Source organism: Cetorhinus maximus, chromosome 13 (assembly GCF_964194155.1).
Source record: "Cetorhinus maximus chromosome 13, sCetMax3.hap1.1, whole genome shotgun sequence".
Taxonomy (NCBI): domain Eukaryota; kingdom Metazoa; phylum Chordata; class Chondrichthyes; order Lamniformes; family Cetorhinidae; genus Cetorhinus; species Cetorhinus maximus.
The window spans coordinates 86,808,046-86,820,797 of record NC_135891.1 but is presented as its reverse complement, the minus strand read 5'-3'; the positions used below and the strand labels follow the sequence as shown (position 1 = coordinate 86,820,797).

The 12,752-nt window shown below is 40.7% G+C and overlaps 1 protein-coding gene across 1 annotated transcript in view; it reads left to right on the top strand.

The window, feature by feature from the left end:
• Positions 1-12,752, top strand: part of ubxn6 (UBX domain protein 6) — a 45,006-nt gene that overhangs the window by 2,602 nt on the left and 29,652 nt on the right. The window contains exons 2-4 of the mRNA XM_078555689.1: positions 7,444-7,598; positions 9,223-9,281; positions 10,910-11,041. Of these exons, the coding sequence (XP_078411815.1) occupies positions 7,444-7,598; positions 9,223-9,281; positions 10,910-11,041 (346 nt within the window). The remainder of the gene's footprint in view (positions 1-7,443; positions 7,599-9,222; positions 9,282-10,909; positions 11,042-12,752) is intronic.

Here is a 12,752-nt window from a genome sequence, read left to right as displayed (position 1 = left end):
ACTCGTATGTGCTCAAAATAGCTTTTTTCACCACATCATAATTTACCGACATTTCTTCTGAAACGAAGTATATACCTCAAGTGCCCTACCTAACAACTTAGACTGTAATAATAATGTCCAGTTTTCCTGTGGCTGTTTCATCTGTTTAGCTAGCTTCTCAAATGAAATAAAGAATGCTTCAATATCTTTTTCCTCAAACTTTGGAAGAACTTGTACAAATTTAAACATATCCCCTCTGGGTTCTACTTTAGAGATAAATCCTTCCTCACCTACTGACATCTCTTTTCTAACTGCCAACATTTTCAGTTGAAGTTTTCTTTCTCCCTCTCTTACTCTTTCCTCCTTCTCCGTCTTCACAATTTCTAATTCCCTTGCTTCAAATTCAAGCTTATTCAGTTACTTTGCTTGTTCAAATTCAAGCTTCTTCATTTGCAACTGAAGTGTCACTACTCCAGCTGTGACTCACTAGTGTCAGGTTTCACTTCCAACTGTAGATGCTGTACTATACTTTTAACTATATCTGATTTCCTAGCCCCCGCAGGTAACCCCAATTTTAACTTATCCGCCAACTCTGTTAACTTACATTTGTTTATTTTCTTCAACCCATTCAGAGTTATCTCTTCTACTTCCAGACAAGTCTTAGCAATTGCCAAAGCCATCTTACAGTCTCACCACTTCTAAAATACCTCACCAATTCCTGAATTCAAAGTATTCAAATTCGTACTCATTAGCTTAAGATTCACCGATTCCTAACCAATCGAGGAATTAGAAATATAATTTATCCTGGCGCAGCCCCCAATTGTTGTGACCGATGCAGTTGGTAAAACGGAGTTATTTAAAAATCCCAGAGGGAAACTTTAAACAACTGTCATAACCTTTAATTTTAAGTGTTATGCTTGAGATGCAACAAGTTCAGGAATCAGACCACCAGTTCGCGAGGCTTTACGTTAAACTAAATGAAATATTTTATTAATTTACACAAGTTAAAATATATGTACACATAGCTTCAAATTACTACTATCGTAACTTTTAACAAATTCCCAAACTAATCTCCATTAAGGCAACAGCAACCCATAGACTTAACCAAACACCAGGCAAAGCTTTTTCACCTTACGAATTCAAAATGAGGTTCTTTTCACTGATATCTGTGGAGCCAAATGAAGGCTTACAGCTGCTTTTTGATCTCATATTACCTCTGCTCTGCACACCCAAAACGGTTGTCTTGTTATACCTACCACTGCCCATTGAATGTTAATTCTCATTGTATCAACAACCTCTGAACTAAACCTCTCTAACAATAAAACCCCTTTCATAGTACCAATTTTATTAGTATTATAAAAATATTGCTTGGTAGCTACGTGATAGGTGTAAAATTTTCACCCTGCTTCTTGAATGCTCTATTCAAAAAATGCAAATGCACGCTAACTCTCTTACATATCAAAACTAGTACACATCAAAGCACCCAGACTAGCTGGCTTTAATCCAATTAAGCCACACCCACAAACTAAACCTCTATTTGAAAAGAAAAATATTTTCCAAAATATTATATGCATTAGTAGCTCCATGACACTGCTGTAATTAGGAAAGAACTTGTTTTTTATTGCACCTTTCACAGCATCAAGATGTCTGAGTGTCTCAGTCATTGCATTACTTCTGAAGTGTCACTATTGTTATGTTGGCAAAAACCGCTACTGGGGCAGAGCAAAGTTTTGACCACCTAGGATCTTAAAAAAAAATTATTTTGAAACTTTGTTTGATGTTGGTGAAGAGCTAAAGGAGTGATTGGCTCCCTGAAACTTTAATCATCATTCAGATTCCAGTCAGTTGAGCAAAAGGGATAAACGTAACTTCACTTTCATTGGGTGGAGACTGAGATACAGCAGGTGCCTGTAATTCAGTTGGCCTTGGATTTCAGCCTTTTTTGTCAGGTCTTTAACAACTGTGATTGTGATGTGAATATCTGAAGTGATTTGCTTCCTTGTTTATGGAAGTGTACATCCTATAGATTTTCCTTCTGTTTGACTGTAAGTGAATCCTGTGTCACATTTCAGTCATAACCTCGATGGGAGTTTAATATCCTCTTGTAAATGTTGCAACAGGAAGTCACTGGAGCTGCCCCAATACCTGAGAGATGCTAAAGTTTTAATTTGTATTGGAGGAAATAAGGAGTGCATTGAGCTCCAAAGTTACAGATTTTAATGTTAGTTTTTTTTCCTGTACTCTCCTTGCTAAAGTACAATTTCATGCACTTTTTATGTCTGCAAGGCGTCATCTGACTGACCATTAATCATGCCAACCTTCCAGTGAGTTTCATCGGCTGATTAACTACAAGAGACATCACAGTCAAACTTTGTTCTGACCTTACATGTACACACGCAACAGGGGGTGCTGAATAGTGATATCTGAGCTCTGACTGACTCATGTTCTTCCAGACCCCAACGCAGGGGGCACTGATGCCAATTGTATTGCCATACTGTCGCTGTAATCAAGATCAACCTGCTTGGTCCAGATCAAGAATGGAGGCTGGGACTTTTCTTTTCTGACTAGATCAGTTTACACTACTGTTAATTTGTCGAGCTGGCAGCAGTGTGACTTTTGAAAACAGTCTCTCTGAATGGACGTCATGATATGCTTTCATAGATCCGGTATGGTTAACCTGTGATCCTTGAGCCCTATTAATCCAATTTTTGAAGCGCTGGCAACTCTTATTTCATATTCACTGATCTGTGCAGTTTTGAGGGACTGGAGGTTTGAAAGAGGCTGCTTCAGGATAAATCCTATATCAGCAATGTAATATATGTGCACCTTACTGAAAAGATAGACCCAAACTTTATGTACTCCCGTGCCTGCTATGCTCCATAGTATGTAAATGCATAGCCTGTGGACACCTATGGGTTAGATTGTGGTCTTGTCAGTCTCGGGGAGCTATTACACTTGTTACGATCACAGCAGGTGTTATTGCTGAGCAAGCATGACCCCAAAGTGAAGTCTGTCTCGCTAATCATAAACCTTATTTACATTGTGAAAAGGAGGAGGAAAAGCTACTGACCTCAAAAGCATGGAACTCCAATAGCACCTTTTTAGAATTTTAAACATTAAAAGATTTATTAAAAAGAAAAAAAACTTAAGCACACAAGGTTAAAGTTACACAGTTAAAACAGTCTAACAGAACAACCCCAAAAAAAACCTCCTTTGTCAAAAGTACACAATTAAACTACCTCATTGGCATCAACCCACATGGGCCCCAGCTATGCCTGTCTCATTATGGGGTATGTGGAACATTCCTTGTTCCAGTCCTACTCCGGCCCCCTCCCACAACTTTCTCTGGTACATTGATGATTACTTCGATGCTGCTTCATGTTCTCATCTGGACCTGGAAAAATTTATTAATTTTGCTTCCAATTTCCACCCCTCCATCATTTTCACATGGTCCATCTCTGACACTTCCCTTCCCTTCCTTGACCTCTCTGTCTCAATTTCTGGTGATAGACTGTCCACCAATATCCATTACAAGCCTACCGACTCCCACAGCTACCTTGACTACAGCTCATCACATCCCGCTTCCTGTAAGGACTCCTTCCCATTCTCTCAGTTCCTTCGCCTCCGTCGCATCTGTTCTGATGATGCCACTTTCAAAAACAGTTCCTCTGACATGTCTTCCTTAACCGAGGTTTTCCACCCACGGTGGTTGACAGGGCCCTCAACCATGTCTGGCCCATCTCCCGCACATCTGCCCTCACACCTTCCTCTCCCTCTCAGAAACGTGATAGGTAGGGTCCCCCTTGTCCTCACTTATCACCCCACCAGCCTCCGCATTCAAAGGATCATCCTCCGCCATTTCCGCCAACTCCAGCATGATGCCACCACCAAACACATCTTCCCTTCACCTCCCCTGGCGACATTCCGCAGGGATCGTTCCCTCCAGGACACCCTGGCCCACTCCTCCATCACCCCCTACACCTCAACCCCCTCCCACGGCACCTTCCCATGCAACCGCAGAAGGTGCAACACCTGCCCCTTTACTTCCCCTCTCCTCACCGTCCAAGGGCCCAAACACTCCTTTCAAGTGAAGCAGCATTTCACTTGCACTCCCCTGAATTTAGTCTACTGCATTCGTTGCTCCCAATGCAGTTTCCTCTACATTGGAGAGACCAAACGCAGACTGGGTGACCGCTTTGCAGAACACCTTCAGTCTGTCCACAAGCATTACCCAGACCTCCCTGTCACTTGCCATTTCAACACTCCACCTGCTCTCATGCCCACATGTCCGTCCTTGGCCTGCTGCATTGTTCCAGTGAAGCTCAATGCAAACTGGAGGAACAGCACCTCATCTTCCGACTAGGCACTTTACAGCCTTCCGGACTGAATATTGAGTTCAACAACTTTAGATCATGAACTCTCTCCTCCATCCCCACCCCCTTTCCGATCCCCCCCCCCCTTTTTTTCCAATAATTTATATAGATTTTTCTTTTCTTACCTATTTCCATTATTTTTAAATATATTTCCATCCATTGTTTTATCTCTACCCTTTAGCCTTTTTTGATTCCTTCACCCCACCCCACCCGGGCTATCTGTACCTTGCTTGTCCTGCTTTCTACCCTTAATTAGCACATTCCTTAGATAATATCACCACCTTCAACACCTCTTTGTTCTTTTGTCTGTGATATCTTTTGGTTATCTCCACCTATCACTGGCCCTTTATCCAGCTCTTCTTGTCCCACCCACCCCCTTAAACCAGCTTATATTTCACCTCTCTTCTATTTTTACTAAGTTCTGTTGAAGGGTCATTCGGACTTGAAAGGTTAACTGTGTTCCTCTCCGCAGATGCTGCCAGACCTGCTGAGTTTTTCCAGGTATTTTTATTTTTGTTTTGGATTTCCAGCATCCGCAGTTTTTTGCTTTTATCAAGAACAAATAAATTGCTTCAACCTTAAACCAGCCTTGTGCCTGACACAAGCTCACCATGTTGAGAAACCTTAAAGTGTCAAACACCCACAAGCGCCATGTAATCCACATTTAGTACCTCTATCCCTATTCCATTTTGTTTACTTTGCTCCTTTTACTTTTAAATAACTAACTTTTTCCTCAAGTTTTTTTTGGGTTGAATTATTGTGCTTAAAGTGGTTCAGTTGAAAGTGTGTTGCTCGGTACGTAATTAAACCAAATAGCTCAGCAATGTTCTCTGTTCAATCCCAGTCTCATCTGAGTTCCTCTGGATGGCGATAGGGGTGCATTGGTGTCTGCTAGGGTACAGTAGGAAGGAAAATTATTTGGGATTCCCATTCCTGAATTTTTTTCCACCCACTTGCCTGCACTTCACTTCTATTTATGCTTGCACAGTTGGTAAATCCGGAGTGTAGCCCATGAGAACCCGGACTCGAGCACAAGACTTGGAACCTTCCTGGTCCATGTACCTTTTTGGCATTGCTTGGCTTCTGCCTTATATTAATACTGATGGCACTGTCACTGATAGATCATTTTCTTCTTTGATTCATGTGGCATAAAAATGTGATATCGTGATTGGTGTGATGGTCTCAGTTAATAGGAATAGAGGCTGATAGCAAAATATAATGTGCATCATGTTCATAGAGAAATGATGCTTAGCTGGGAGCAAGGGAGTGATCTCAGCAAAACAGGGCTCAGATGTCATAAACACTACAGCATTGAAACCTCTTGTATGTATCCAGTGTTTTTTTTTATACAGGACATGGTGTAAGGTTCATGGAGAGGTCTGTTTTTTTCCAAATGTTATTCTCATCAAGGTGAAGGGTGTTGGTGTTTCAAATTGAGCTCTTCCCATATCAGACACCCAATGAAATAATTAAGCACTCCCAGGCCAAGTATAGAACAGCCCGATGTAGCTGCCCCAACAATGTCTCTCAAATCTGAGAGGAGTGCCATATACTGTAGCAATGTGCCATCTTTCAATTTTCCATGCCAGCCATCCTGTTGCTTTAAGAGTTGGATTATGACTGCTGAAAATAATTTCCTTGAAGCTCTCTCATCCAGTGGACAGGAGGCTTTCGCCCTGTAAGTCTGTACCGGATTTGAACCCACGCCATGGAGGTAGAAGTCCAGTAGGTAACATACTGTACAATCCAGTTGAAAACACTCGTTTTTTTTTCCCTGAAAAAATCTTGCTGCTTAAGAGTTACAAATTTAATTTCCTGTAATTCTGCTGCACAAGTTGATAAACCATATGTAAGTTGGACAGCATAAGAGTGAGGAAGCAAAAGAACAAATGTGTGGTTAATTGAACAGGATTACAGGGTGCTAATACAGTGGGAAAATCTATGAATGGTCAGCTAAGAGCTTAATCACACTTTTTAAAAATAGATAAAATACTGATATGTGTTGGCAGATGGATACAATACAAATCAAAAGAGGTTCTTTTGTTGCTAAGGAGCATTGGTCTAACCCAATTTGGGATTCAGGATGCAGGTGTATCCATGTGAAGGATGATACCATACTTGATGGCATAGAGGTCTACAACAAAATTGACTCTGGGTATGAGCATTTTAACTTATGATAAAGTTAAAGTTGTAACTTCCTTTCGAAGAGAGACTCTGAGGTGACCTACTTGACAAAATTAATGCAGAAAAGTTGTTCACGGTGTTGTAGGATTAAATAACGGGCACGAGTTTAAAAAATAGCAAAATAAGAGTAAGAAGAAAAACTGAGCACTTGGAAAGTCGTAAACACTGGGTAATAAATAAACAGAGGGGTACTGTGCTGACAGCCCCAAAAGGAAACGAGATTCTCTCAAAGGTGGATGGATGCCAATACCACAGTGTTATGGGACCATTCATGGGTACTACTTTCCCAGCTGGTTAGTCTGCCTGAGAAGTTATCAGAGAAGGCAAGTGAAACAGACAAATTCAAGAGGCATGTGAAGTACATGGATAGGTGAGAGTAACCTTGAAGAAGGGGTAGGATTATTGACTTTAATGTCCTTTTTCTGTTCCTAAAATTTTTTTTTATTTTTCTCATGGGATCTGGACATTACTGACAAGGCCAGCATTTATTGCCCATTCCTAATTGCCCTTGAAAAAGTGGATGTGAGCTGCCTTCTTGATTTGCTGTAGTCCATCAGGTGCAGGTACAGCCACAGTGGTGTTAGGAAGTGTTTTCTAGGTTTTGAATCAGCGACAGTGAAGGAATGGAAATTATAGTTCTAAGTCAGGATGGCACATGGCTTGTAGGGGAACTTTCAGGTAGTTGTGTTCATTATGCCTAGTTTAGTAAATTAAACTCTTTTGTCATATATGAAGACTCCTGTAGCATTATAGAGTTGTGTTCTGCTAGAATTGATGTCAAACTCTGATTATATGCAGCATTCACTAAAAAGATGGATGCTTGTTGGCATAAAAATGCAGGCACAGGTTTCAAATTATTTGAGACTTCATACTGACAAACAAATTCTGTTTCTGTGATCTTCTCTAGAAAACCCTTAGAAACCAAACCCAAAGGGCCAGAGAAACCTCGTAAACCACCGGCTGAAGAAGCTCAAATGGCGGCAGCTGCAGCGCTATCTCGGCTGGAAGTTAAGCAACATAGGGGGCGAAACACATCTGGATCGAGCAGCTTACGGAGTGAGGGTAGGTGGACAAGGAAGAGGAGCAATATGTGCTGAACCAGTTGACTTTTGCCCTTACAGTTAGTGCATGGTTGTCATTACGATTTAGCAAAGCATATAATTGGGCTGGTGACATTCCCACACAGCTGTGTTGCAGGCATTTTAAAACCCAGCAGTAAGATTATAGATTCTTGCACTTATAAACTTGAGTTGTGATTGGTGAACACATATCCCAATGAAGTACAAATCTATAAAACACTGATGGTGGGAGCAGTGAAGGCAATATGAGGTGACAAATTAAGAATTAAGAATAAGTATGGTGTTCTGCGTTTTTTTTCTCTCTTCCTCTTCTCCCTGTGTCACCCCCCCACCCTCGTCCCACACAGCTCCACTGCTGCCTGTAGTGCATTGCCACCAATATGCTGAGCAGACTTGGTGACCATTCGGTGGAGTTAAATCTGTATGATAGCTCAGCACTGCTGTTGGTAAGAGAACTGCTGTAAGTGTTACTTTTGATATGCCCAACACAATCCATCTGGGGTTTAGGATATGGTGTTAAAACCAGACTGGGGGATGGGAAAAGAAAAAAAATGCATTTTAAAATGTTGGATTAAAATAGGCACAAGGAGTCAGGCTGTGACAGTGATCCTTGAGCAGGTCACTTGCTTGACATTCTGGCTCCCAGAAGGTACCCTGAGCAAGAAAACGATAAATCTGGTAATAGATCACAAGTAGCTTGATTAGCGCATGGTGAGGTAGTAATAAATAAACTAAGTAGGATGTTGGTTGTATTTCCAAAAACGTTGTGTGCATGTCTCCATGCTGAAGCTGTAGACTGCTCTGGTCAGGGTGTATCTGGAGTAAGGCATTGAGTTCTGGTCATTCCAATGTGAGGGAGCCATCTTGGCCCTAGAGGCAGTGGTAAGAAATATGTATCTTTTATTCTGATAAGCTAATAACTGTCTGAATGACCTCCCTTACCTGTAACTATATTGTGTTGTTATCTTGCCTTCCTCATTGTCAAATGTGGCTCTCAAACTCTTTTGCTTGACAGAGCCTTTTTCAAATGAATCAGTAATTACAACCCCACCTCAATCTAAACTATAACAATGTATAAGGCTCCATTGTATGAAAATGCTTTAAGAAAACAGATATTACGGATATCAATGAAATGGATGTGCCTTCCTCCCACTGCAGACTGTTTATCCTGATCATGAACTCTTTCACATTATTTCAGACATCCCCTAGAAAGTCTCTGTGGACCCGCATTTGAGAAGTGGGTTTAGATTTGGTAATGATTGAAACTTTACACCTGTGTGACTTGCTGGGTTACTTCAGAGGGCATTAAGAACCAACTCTGCCACCATGTGGTCAGACTGTGAACAGTGGATTTCAGAATCAGATAACAGTGGAACTTGGTAAAGGCAGAGGGAGCCCTTAATTTAATATGCTATGAGAGAAAGTTCAGTGAATAGGCTTAGAAGCATGTGATCAATTTGTCTACAAGAAGGCTGTCATATCAACACTGTGCACAATACCTCTGGTATAGGTGTTGCCTTGATTCAAATTGGACGCTGGGTTATGTTTTAAAATTTGAAATTATGTGAAGTGGTTATCTAAACATTCTTTATTTATTTTTAATATAGCTAAGAAGGAACTGACGGCAGAGGCTGCATTCCCTCAAGCACAAACTCTAAACAGTCAGGTAAATATTGCACTAACATTTTACATTATAAATGGAGTCTTTCTTGACTGACTTAAAATTGTACCTGGTTACCTTTGACATAGTTTGTAATGTGTTTTTTCCATGTCTACTAGAGTTTTTCTTAAACCCTAAATTTCAAACTCAACCATTGGCTCAATTGAGAATAGCATCTGAGCAATACTGACCAAAATTTACATCTTTAGCAGTATCAAACTGTCTTATTTGTGTGCCGCAGTGCTGGGACATCACCCCTCCCTGGTTGTACTGAGGTCAGTAATTCTGTGCTGGACAGAGACAATATTGTACAATATGGAGCAATACACTATTATACCAGCATAAGAAATGCATAACTGTCAATTACAGGCTTCCAAAGCACAATCATTGTTAGCTTTAAATTGGAGCTACTTGAGTTTGAATTATCAGAATTTTTTTTAGAAAATAGTGATGTTATTTATGTTGCTTAATGCAAATTATTTGACTCTTTCAAGCGCAAAAAGTGACTTTGGGCATAAATCCAGGTCAGACTAATATAATGAAATTCTGCTTTGTCCGTAATGGCCTTACTGAACAAAGTACAAACTTCCCAACAAAAAAACGCAGGAAGTCTCAACATTCGTTCTAGTCATGGTCCCATGCTTTTTCAGTACTGTTTTAATATCCGAATAGAGAAAAGAACAAATGCTCTTGATGTTAGTATGCTACAACAGCTTGTATTTATATAGCACCTTTAATATAGTGAAACATCCCAAGGTGCTTCACAGGAACGTTATCAAACTAAATTTGATACCATGCCACATAAAATATTAGGCCAGATAACCAAAAGCTTGGCCAAAGAGTGAGGTTTTAAGGAGCATCATTAAAGAGGATAGAGAAGCAAAGAGGTTTTAGGAAGGGAGTTTCAGAGCTTAGGGCTTTGGATGCTGAAAGAACAGCTGCCAGTGGTGGTGTGATTAAAATCGGGGATGCTCAAGAGGCCATAATTGGAGGAGCACAGATATTTTAGACAGTTGAATGGCTTGAGGATATAACAGTTGGGGAGGGTGAGGCCAAGGAGGGATTTGAAAACAGAATGAGAATTTTAAAACCAAGTTGTTGCTTAACTGGGAGCCATTGTAGGTCAATGAGCACAGGGGTGATGGGCGAATAAAGAGTGAGGCAGGAGAGCTTTGAATGACCTCAAGTTTACAGATGGTGCAACATGGGAGGCAGGCCAGAAGTGTGTTGGAATAGTTAAGTCTAGAGTAATAAAGGCATGACAGAAGAGTATTTCAGTAGCACATGAGCTGAGGCAAGAGCAGAGTCAGGTGATATTATGAAGGTAGAAATAGATGTTAGTGCAGATGTATGGTCAGAAGCTCATCTCATGGTCAAATATGACACCAAAGTTGTGAACAGTCTGGATCAACTTCAGACTGTTGCCAAGGAGAGGGATGGAGTCAGTGCCTGACGAATGGAGTTTATAGTGGGCACAGAAGACAATAGCTTTAGGTTTCCCAATATTTAGCTGGAGGAAATTTCTGCTTGTCCGTTACAGGATCGCTCATGAACAGTCTCACAATTTAGACAGTAGAGGGGTCAAGCGAAGTGGTGATGAGCTATAATTATAAAGTTCTTCATTGTGATCCTAGGGTCCAAGCAATGCTGTGAAGGAAGACCGCACCAACTTCTCTGTTACTGGCGTATACTTTATCTGCCCTTTAACAAATGCCTCGATCTCCAAAAGTGCAAGAGATTCACACATTAAGGAGGCCATTCTTATGGTAGGTTTTAGATGCAATTCTGAAGCTAAGTGGTATTTCGTAATAGTTAAAAGGACCTTTGGTCAGTTTTCCATTGACCTTTGTAAAGAGATGGATTTAAAACAAATCTGTCACAGCACCCTTATGCCGTGACCTCAGTATACTCTAAGATTCACTCACTGCATAAATTCTCAGTTGGAATGGTTTGATATTTTAATTTTTGATGTTTCCTAGTGTGCACTTCATTGTTCATCACAAGATGTATTTTGCAGGGAAATGTCTGAGCTCCTTGCCATAGGCATTCAGCAGAACAGGTTTCTCTTTCGTGACTCTCTGGATATAGCAGGCAACATAGGCCAGAAAAGTCATTGTTCAATCCCAGTCTATACTGCTTGCTGGGTCTTAGGTAGGGCACTCATGAGGATTCTGCAATTATCTGTGTTCTTGAAGAGTGAAATCTACCAGAATTCCTATTTTGGGCCATTACCCAGAGACCTCTGCCAAACTGAGCTTGTGTCAGTGCCATGTGAGAATAGGATAGTGTTCAACTGCATTTACCCCCTGATAAAATAGCTTGCTGGCACCCTGAGCACTTGTACGGGAAAAATAATCCTTGGCTGATGTACCAGTGCATGCCTAGTGCCTGTGAAATGATAGCCCAGCCAGATTCAACATAGGTGCAGTGATTGTGCTGGACTAGCAACTCAGAGCAATGAGTTCAGCTTAACTTCAATAAATCAGAAAGATGACTATAAACCGGATGGGCTGTGGTAAATTCCCAGCTGGTTCATAAGTGTCCTTCCTGGGCTGGCCTAGAGGTAATTTAACCCAATATGCATGATTGCCCTCTGAAGTGTCCCAGAGAACCATTCAGGTGTGGTAAAAGAACAAAACTGCTATGAATCATATTAACAAGAAAAATAGCAGCGCGAATGTCTCAGAAACTGGTTCAAAAAGTCTAGCAAGGCAACTAACATAAATGTGGTCCACATTCTGAGAACAAATGTAAAGAAAACTTCAATTTTTAATGGCAGAGAAGGGGAGAAAAACTGAAAATCAGTATTGCACAGGGCTTTACCTTGATATTGTTGTTCACATCAAATCTGTCCGAGAATCAAAGAAGGATACAGCACCAAAGGAAACCATTGAGCCTGTGCCAACTCTTTCAAAGAGTTTTCTAAAATCGAAACTGAAATTGGTTAGAGATCAGCTTTGTGTGTTTAAGGGACTCCTTGTGTGACTTGTGTGCTGACCTCATAATAGCTGATCACATCCACTGATGCTGTTTGAACCAATTGTTTAATTGGTGCCTAGCCTATAGCAGAATAGGAGACTGAAATTCTTCCCTGTCAAGTGGTGTGAGGGCAGATTTGAGTGGGTGTTGTTTAAACAGCAAGAAACCTGAAAGAGGAGGAGGAATATTCAGTGTTTCTAAGGCTGTAGAAACTATGGCTGGCCTGGTAAATATTAAATAAAAGTTTTCAGAACTTTGAACCATGAACCTGCTAAGTATTTAAATACATTTGACTGTAATCTTGATTTTTAAAAAAAAAAAAAAAATTTTTTCCACAAATGACCTTTATTGTTAGCCTGGGTTCACTTTAACACATCTTACTTGACTGGAATTCTGGCTAAAACTAAATTGTGATCCCCTGACACCCTGAACCTTGCTGGCTTCAGCTCCCAAACCTTTGAATTCAAAGTCTTTGTTTCCAAATCCTTCTAGGTCTTG